Source organism: Fundulus heteroclitus, chromosome 12 (assembly GCF_011125445.2).
Source record: "Fundulus heteroclitus isolate FHET01 chromosome 12, MU-UCD_Fhet_4.1, whole genome shotgun sequence".
Lineage (NCBI taxonomy): Eukaryota > Metazoa > Chordata > Actinopteri > Cyprinodontiformes > Fundulidae > Fundulus > Fundulus heteroclitus.
This window is the reverse complement of record NC_046372.1, coordinates 7,014,624-7,024,048: the sequence shown is the minus strand read 5'-3', so window position 1 is coordinate 7,024,048 and position 9,425 is coordinate 7,014,624. Positions and strand designations below refer to the sequence as shown.

At 41.6% G+C, this 9,425-nt stretch overlaps 1 protein-coding gene across 1 annotated transcript; it reads left to right on the top strand.

Moving 5' to 3' along the window:
• Positions 1-252: 252 nt before the first annotated feature.
• prf1.5 (perforin 1.5) lies at positions 253-6,596 on the top strand. Its single transcript, XM_012868851.3, has 5 exons — positions 253-682; positions 860-1,135; positions 1,239-1,510; positions 3,130-3,271; positions 3,389-6,596. The coding sequence occupies exons 2-5, from the start codon at positions 866-868 to the stop codon at positions 4,274-4,276; spliced, it is 1,572 nt and encodes a 523-aa protein (XP_012724305.2). The 5' UTR covers positions 253-682; positions 860-865; the 3' UTR covers positions 4,277-6,596.
• Positions 6,597-9,425: the final 2,829 nt, after the last annotated feature.

The window sequence follows — 9,425 nt, the reverse complement described above, 5'->3', positions numbered from 1 at the left end:
TCCATAAATAGACAAAGGCGAAGCTGACCTCACGTTTTTTTTTTCCTGAGGCGATCTGTACACAAAGAGGGCAGCTCAGACCATCTTAAACAAACACACATCAAGCAAAACAGCAGACATACAACTAGATACAGTATACACACACAGCAGCAGCATCTGCACACTAAGACACACATTTCCCGGAAAGTCCTCAAATCTGTGTTGGCCTCCTCTGTGACAACACAAAAAAAAAACGCTCCCTCCCCCACAGATCCGCGTGCCAACACGCAGACTGTGGGCTGGGATTTACAGAACTGGGTCTCGAGCATGAAAACGAACCTACTCAAGCAGAGGAAATTTGTCATGCAGAAGGCGAAGAGAGACAGGAAAAAGAGGATGGGTGAGAGAGCTGCAGATACGCAGCTCCAACGTACGGAAACTCCCTCCTCTTCAATATGCAGGGGACAGAGTGAAGGCTGCACATAACAGGCTTCCACACGGCCCGTCAGAGAGGACAGAGCCCTCTGCAGCCACGAATTCAGCATTTTAGTCTCTTTACACTTAGTCAAGTGTACCATGCATGGAGGACATGAAGAAGACATGAACCAGAAGTAGTAGTTGGAAAAGAAAGCTACTGCTTACAAAGAATAAAACCAAATCATCTGAAGAAATAGAAGGGGGAAAAAAAACAAGCCAGCAAGAGGTAAGCATGCATGTTTTTTTGATGTTCTTGTGTCATCTGTTGCAGGATTATTGCGGTTCCCAAATCACTAAGGATTTAAAGCTTCTCTCTAAAATCCTGTGAGGCCCTCCCAATAACAGGGAGCGTGTATCAGCAGATGTGTTTCTCTTTGGCCTCTTTGTGTTCCGTCACATTTAGGTAACCATGCGAGCAACGGGAAACCGGCAGAGAAACTTTGCCCTGTTTGTGCTGACGCTGTCGGTGACTTTGGAGGTGCACGGGGTCCTGGGCTGTCGCGTTGGCAACGGCTCGGAGTGCGAGAAGGCTCCTTTTGTCCCAGGCCACAACCTGGCAGGGGAGGGTTTCGACGTGGTGCGTCTGCGTCGCACGGGCGCGTACGTCATCAACGTCAAAGCTCATCTAGACGACAACCGCACCTGTATACTGTGTCCAAACAGGTTCCAAAGTGGACAGGTGATAACTGTGAAACCTGCTGCTTGAACCGCCTCTCCAGTATATCAACATCCTCACTTGGAGAATCACTTGTTGTTTTCTCTTCCTGTATAACTTTGGTTAGATTCAGAGGCTCCCAGCCGCAGTGCTGGACTGGCGTCCCTTCAGCCGCTGCAGCAAGCAGCTGTCCAGCGCACTCCACCACTCGGTGGACTCCCTGCTGCGTAGCTCCAACTCGCTGGTGAACAACAACTGGGGTGTGGGTTTGAGCCTGGAGAAAATCGGCCAGGCGTTGCTAGGAGGAAGCCGCTCAGACTTGGCCAAGTTTGCACGCTCGCAGCACAGTGTTGACAAAGCTACCTTTGCCATTCATGAGATCAGTTGCTCCTATTACAGGTAAAGTACTCTTTGATTGGTGAAAAAGTGAAGTTCAATGTCATTCCTTTTTCCAACTCTATTTTTAGACGTCCACCAGGCAAGCAGCACAACATGGACTGGGTAGGAAAGTGCACCGAGTGAATGTAGATCAATTACACTAATGTGGGTTCATTTAATTCATGAGGTATAATTTCAACAATTATATCAAAAAAATTGTTTTGCAATTACGTATTTTTAATGTCCCAAATACTTTCTTTTTTCCTCACAAAATGCATGACCTTAACTGGGAGAGTTTTAGTAAAATACCTCATTTGTTTCCTATTATCGTTACATAAAATTAGGATTGTGGGGAAATGGTGACAAAACAATATATCAATGCACATAATCAATCTCACAAGCTGTCGTAATCTGTAAAAAAATCAGTTTAAAAATTAATTAACTTTGATGAACAGTTTTTGTTTTCTCAGATTTTAGATGGAAGAGCTTTTAGGTCTAATTTCACATTCCTAAACCTAAAGTTAATCAAAAAAGGGAGAGGGAGAACAGAAAAGAAAGTTTCAGACTCACCTTTTAGCCATCGATTGATCATCATGTTGAGATTTGTTTTGTCAGATATTTTTCGAAATTCTTTGAATTTTCTGCAAATTCCAGCAAGATTTTTCATTTCCTCACATCATGCATAGTAGTCTCAAAGCCAAAGAAAGGACCTACAAGGCATCCAAACAAGCTGAAGCAGAATCGATCTTGAAGTCTGATAACTGGGTGCGGGACACACCTACAGGTTCTCAGAACAGTTCAGCGCCACTTTCTGACCCTCCTTCATTGGTACAAACATGAAATCACTGTTTTGAATTAAGATACAGTTAAATAAAGGTTTAACACATTAGTAGATATTTAAGGTTAAACAATATTGCATTTATTTTAAACTTTTTCTGAATTTCTTAATCATTTTAGGATACTTAGGGTAGTACTGACAGACGTTAGGAAAAGGCTTCCAATCAGCCTTCAAGGTCAGTTAAACTTTACATTTTAAAAATTTCAACCATTAATGTTGGATGAAGAGGATTTATTGGTGCTAACTCTTTGGTCCATGAAGGATATTTTTGAATGGATTTGGTTAAAACGGGTGAAAAGTCAGGCTTTAGTGGTTCTGGGCGCTACATTAGTCAAAACAGACTTTACAGCCCTTCAATTATAAAATGATGGAAACCTTGTTTTGTTAATTGTAGAAGAACATTTTTCAGTTCATTTAAGAGCAGAAAAATAAAATAAATTGTAAAATAAAAGCAGTTAAATAAAATAAAAGTTTAAGCATATAGTATTATCAGACAAAAGAATATTACACAAAGGTAGAGTAATATGCCACTGGCTTTGCATAATTTATCACATAATTCTGAGAAATTTCTGAGAATTGTTATTTTTTTTATGGTTTGTCGTCTAAAAGATATCAAAAATATTTTAGACAAGCAAAAAAAGAACAGGGCAAAGCAGTTTAAAAGGTCAAAATGTGTTCTTATATAAATATTCCAAGCTTGCTGCCTTTCCCCGCAGCTGATTATTGCCACTGTTGCATAAAGAGGAACGTTATGTTGATCACTGTGTTACACTTGAACGCCGCATGCCTTCTGTTTTTGTAGCTACAGGCTGGCCGATCATCCGCGGCTGAGCTCAGAGTTCACAAAGCATCTGAAGAGACTCCCACAGAGTTTAAGCACAGCGCAGAACAAAGCCCTGTACAGACGCCTTATAGACACATATGGGACCCATTACATCCACCAGGTTTCCAGCCTCTTTCATTGTTGTACAGATGCAAAGAATATCCCGTTTTGCTCTGCTAAAGTAAAGCTACATACATACACTACTAAATGTTCAGAGTTTTTTCTGGTCTGCTTGTAGGTGCAGCTTGGGGGTAAGGTGAGGCGAATCACAGCCTTCAGGACTTGTCTGGCCACACTGAAGGGCTTCTCAGAGTCAGAGATCAAAAACTGCCTGAATGTTGAACTCCGCATGGCCCTGGGTTTTCTCCCTGCCAATGCATCTTATTCCAACAAGTGCGACAACCTTCTGAAGGGCAACATGAGCATGGGCTTCTACCAGGGCTTCATGACACATAAGATCGAGGTGGTCGGAGGGGAGAGGTACTTCCCTGACATCCTTTACCAACAGGACCCTTCAGAGGCATACCACAGCTGGATGAACAGCCTCCACAACAACCCCGACGTGGTTTCATACGCCATCTTCCCCCTGCATCACTTGGTGGAGGACAATCAGATCAGTGAAAATCTGAAAACCATGGTCACAGAGTACATAAAAGAGAGCCAGCTGGAAGAAGAGCAGCTAGGCCAGAAGAACTGCTCCCCGACTCCCAACTTGGACCACAACTGCTGTCCTTTGCGGGCCGGCAGAGGAGCTCTGATGCTGGAAATCCACCGAGCAGCAGGGCTGAGGGCCGACACCTTCACAAAAACCGACGCATACGTGAAGATCTTCTACGGTGGCTTGTATGAGGAGACGGAGACTGTGATGGACAACAACGACCCAGTCTGGAACGCCACGTATGATTTTGGCTCAGTGGAGCTGGGTCAGCAGCTGAGGTTGGAAGTCTGGGACAGGGACGTGCTTTACAATGACATTGCAGGGGTATGCATCGTCTATCCTGAGAGAGGAACTCACTCTCTAGGCTGTCAGCTGCGTAAAGGAGTTCTCTATTTCACCTACACCATCAGCTGTGACACACATTTAACGGGTTTCCGGTGTGGCCGATACTCTCCACATGCTGAGTGAATAAGATGTTTTGGACCTTCAGCTTTTCACTGTCGAATCTTTCACAGAGTACTTCTGAACTGCCTGCTCTGTCTAGTAATGTGCTCTCAGAGACAGTGAGAGACTTCAGGGGTATTTTTTACCATTTGTCATCTATAAACTGTTTTGAGGTGTAAAAAAAAAAAAAAAACTGTAGCTATGAGTTTTAGTCAAAGTAAATTCCAGTTATAATACACACTTACCATTTAACCAGTGTCTCAGTCTAAACAAATGTATACAAAATAAAAAAAAATCTTTGTCTACATAACATTTTTCATTTATTTTACCTGTTTTTTTTCCTAAGGTGACAGTATGACATTACACTCTTAGTCTATATGCTATCTAAACCACCATAAAAGCAAACCAATATTATACATTTGAAGATACATCTTTAAAAACAGCAGTCATTAAACCAATGATAAAAAAGAGCAATCTGGACAAACCACATCTGCAGAATTAAAGGCCAATCTCCAACCTTTCATTTATCAGTAAACTTATTGAAAAAGCTGTCTCTCAACAGTTGAATAGCTATAAGGAAGCTTCCTTACAATGACCAATGGCTTTGATGTTTTTCAGTCCCGTTTCCGTGCTCACCAAAGTACTGAGGCCACCCTCATCAAAGAATTCAAGGACATCCACATAAAAATACAGACTGTGGAAGAACCATAGTGCTAGTTCTGTTGGACCTGAGCGCAGCATTTGACACTGTGGACCATATATTATTAAAGCGACTGGAGAGCTGGCTCGGACTCTCTGGTACAGCACTGAGTCTGTTCAAATCCTAACTAAAGAACAGGGATTTCTTTGTGTCATTAAGTAATTTCTCAGACAAAAAGTCACATGCGGGGTACCACAAGGTTTAATCCTGCAATGCTATTTATTCAATCTATATGCTCCCAGTAGTGGAGCTTATAACGATAAGATTAGTTACCATAACTACGCAGATGATACACAGCTCTACATTACGATGTCACCAGCTGACTCTGAACTCATCCATGCACTGAACAGATGCTTAGAGCTAATCAATGCATAGATGTGCCAAAACTTTCTCCAGCTGAAAGAAACAAAACTGAAGTGATCATCTTTGGACCTAAAGAGGAACAAACTAGAGTCAGCATGCAGCTTCAGTTATTACTGTACAACTACAAACTAGTGATCAGGGCGAAATCTGGGTGTAGTGATGGAGACAGACCGGAACCTTCAAGGACACAAAGACAATTACAAAGTCAGCCTTCCATCACCTGAAGAACATTTAAAAGGATTGATGTCCCATTTGTTCCTAACAGAGCACTTTGCTCTCAGACTACAGGTCTGCTGGTGGTTCCTAGAGTCTCTAAAAGTAGAATGGGAGGCAGATCCTTTAGCTTTCAGGCTCCTCTCTCTACTCTCAGTTTCCTCTTTGTGAAATCAACTCCCAGTTTTGGTCCGTGAGGCAGACACCCTGTCTACTTTTAAGAAGAGGCTTAAAACTTTTCTTTTTGACAAAGCTTTTTGTTAGTGGCTAAGGTCATCCTGAACTATCTCTGTAATTATGCTGTAATAAGCTTAGGCTGCTGAAGGACATCGGGGTCTATTTTTCTCACTCTGCTGAGTTCTCCTACTGTTTTCCAATTAGTATTGTTTGTTGTTATTTCAGCTTTTTTTCTCTACATAGTAGAATTTGAGTTTGTAAAGTGTCTTGAGATGACATGTGAATTGGCCCTATTTAAGTAAAACTGAATTGCAATGAGGGCTGCAAAGTGGGTAACACTGTTGCCATGGAGCAAGAAGGTCCTGGGTTCAAGTCCTAACCTCACCCTGGCTCTTTCTGCATGGAGTTTGCATGTTCTCCCTGTGCATTTGTGGGTTCTCTCCGGGTACTCCGGCCTCCTCCCACAGTCCAAAAACATGACTGTTAATTGGCCTCATTAAATTGTCCTTGGGTGTGAGTGTGTGCGAGAATGGTTGTTTGTTCTGTCTTGCCCTGTGATAGACTGGCGACCTGTCCAGGGTGTACCCGGTCTCTCGCCCATTGACAGCTGGAGAGAGGCACCAGCACCCCTCGCACCCCCACAAGAGATAGGCGTGTTAGAAAATGTATGGATGAATTTCAATTAATGTCCCAACGAGATCTAGAGAAACTCATCCATGTGTTTGATGTGCATTGATATTTTCACTTGATAAAATTTTATGTTTTTTACTGGTCTCACAACCGGTGGCCGTTTCAGTGCGTTTATGATGTTTTTATGTTTTCATGTAAAGCATTTTGAACTGCCTTGCTGTTGTGTGCTATACAAATAAACGTGACTTGACTTTAAAGGAGCAGGTGAATGGGTACATGTTTCAAATGTAATGCGGTTTAATCAAAGGGAAAAAAGTATAGAAATGTATCTATATATTTTTTTAAAGCATTGAGCAGCTATAGTTCAGGCCTGTTTTACTTAGACGTTAGATCAATCAGTCCACCTTCTCTACATTGCTGTTTGTCCTTAACATTTCTGGCCATGCTATAATGTCACCACGAATCAACATTCAACATCCATGTTGACTCCTAATTATGAAACCATTATGAAAATATATGAAAACACCCAACACTTTAATGGCTAAAATTTGATGCTAATGGTATACATTAAACACATTTCTGCAATCCTTTTAGATTTCATCGAGCTACAGATACACAAACCAGCAGAAGTGTGAGCGATAACTTGACAATTGTGGCCTCCCTGTGGCAGAAAAGGACATTGCTGAGAAAGTAATGGTGAATTTCCTTTCTCTCATCATCATTCCTTTTGTGATATTCCTTTACGTACACTATATTCTGCCATTAGATAAACCTATGAAACAACTTTCTACAGAAAACTCTGTAAATATGTAAAACATGGGTATCATCTGAAGGTTGACCGACCATCCAGCCAGCAGTTCCACTTTTAATCTGTCCTCCCTTTCTCACTCTGTCAATTGTTGGCTGAGCGATAATCCTCTTGTCAAGAGCTCTCTTTATAGAGATATTGTAAAAGCACTTGGAAGACCACAACTATCCACCAAGATACATGAAAAGGGCCCAAGAATGTGTTTTAAGGGCATTTATAGTCTCACAGATTGAAATGGCACGATGGATGCTTCTCTTTATCACCTTGTATGACCTGACAAAAGTATGCAGCTGTAGAGTTAGTTTATGTCTGAGCCTTTTGTTTTTCATCATGCTTGGACCTGGGGAGTGTATCAGAAAGTGCCAGGTGTCTGATAAAGATAAGGATGAAATTCTCCTCTAGGCTGAAGGACTAGTTTTGGAGTCACCATTCTTTTCCTAAGAATTACAGCAGGGCTCGTTAGAGCCAACCTGAGGTTTCTGAAGATCTACCCGTCAAAAACTATACGTTTTGTCATGTACGAACACAAACCAAGTTTTTTTTATTGTGATTTTGCATGACAGGGAAAATAATTGTGAAGTGGTAGAAAATCACCAGGGTATTTTCCAAAAATGTCCAAATAAAAATAGCAAAGACAATGTACGCATTTGTATTAACAACCCTTTACCTCTGAACTCTCTAAATTAAATCCAGTGCAACCCAATAGTCAGGATGGAAAAGGTTTGTCCTGTCCCTTAAGTTCAGGGGATATCGCCTTATCTATAGGTTGGCCCACATACTAATATTTTGACACGCTCACATTAACAGCCTTGTGCGTTCCTTGTTAGTTTCCGCTTGTAGACTGCCCATGTGCACTTCTAGTGTTAATGTATCTGGTTTGGTTAGCGGTTAGCTTTGGTGTTAGCCATTCATTGTAGCTCCACTGCTCTCACCTTATACTTTAAACATGGCTGAGAGTTGCAAGAAGCAAACGGTGTATAAGTTTATGAGAAGAAGAGGAAGGCCTCAGTAGAAAGAAATAAGACCAGAGTGGATTTGGGAGTTTGAGGAGTGGAAGAGCATGGTAAGACAGGTCTTGCGCATGTGCAGTTAAACAAAAAGGGACTTGGGGAAACTTCCGGAAAAATCTCCGACTCTACATTTAAGGTGCAGAAAATACAAATAAAAGATTTAGCCAGAACAGTTTATTCTCCAAACTAAAGTGCAGAACTCCTTAAAAAGTTTAGTCCAGAGCTACACAAATACACAATAACCAAGACCACTACAAAGTTCTGCTGAAGCCCTGTTACGGAGAACATTCTCTGTTCCTTTTTGCCTCTGAGATCGGAACTCACGAGTCGCAGATTACGTCATCTCTGCCTTTTTGCATTCCAGTTTCCCTCTTGTCAAACAGTAGGGAAAAAAGAAAAAAAAACACAGAAGCTTGCATTGCCATGTTGTTAAAACAATAATGGCAATAGCATTGTTCTAGGCGGTATTTTATGCAGATAAACAGAGCTGAAAGATCCCATCTGATGAACACTGAAAGGTAGCACCTGTACGATTGACTAAATATTACATAAATTATAGAGAGCTGCTACAAAGTATGAGGTTTTACTCAATGTTGCTGTGAGTAGCAGCCATCATGAATGCCGAAGTCGGGTACGATCCTGTTGCACCGACTTTAGGGGTCATCCCAGTTAACTTGTCTGACCCGTTGGTCGAGAATACTGACTACAGAGAACAAATGGAACGCACCAATACACAGGAACAGATAAATGGGTTGTCATTCCCAGGACTACCATAAAACAATTATTTCATTCTGTTCGTGCAGGTGCCCAATGACTGTTATATGATTGGTCTGAAATCTGAAGCAGGTGGGGTTACGACCCTGAAACGTGCATAAGAAGTTCTTCATCTGAGTTCCTGTAAACTATTAAGTGTCGTCACCAAAGGGAAGTGCGTTCTTACAGATTTTATGCTGGCCTGGTAAGAGTAAGAACAGATAAATATTCCATTTTAATAAAAATATTAATTTTGTCCACTGACCTATGCCAACACACTGTCTGCAGGTTTTCTACAAGCTACGAGGTAAAAAGTAACCAGGACCAACCAAGACTGGGCTTTGGACCACTTAAAAGCTTTGATATTAGTCAAAAGATGAAACCACTGCCCCAACAATAGCGACCCGGTTGCCTCTTTTTGTCTGACAGTCATGGCTGTAAGCAGCAATAATATCAGATGCATATGTCAAGGAGAAAAAAATAAAACAGTATTTTACCAACAGTACCAACTTGATTTCC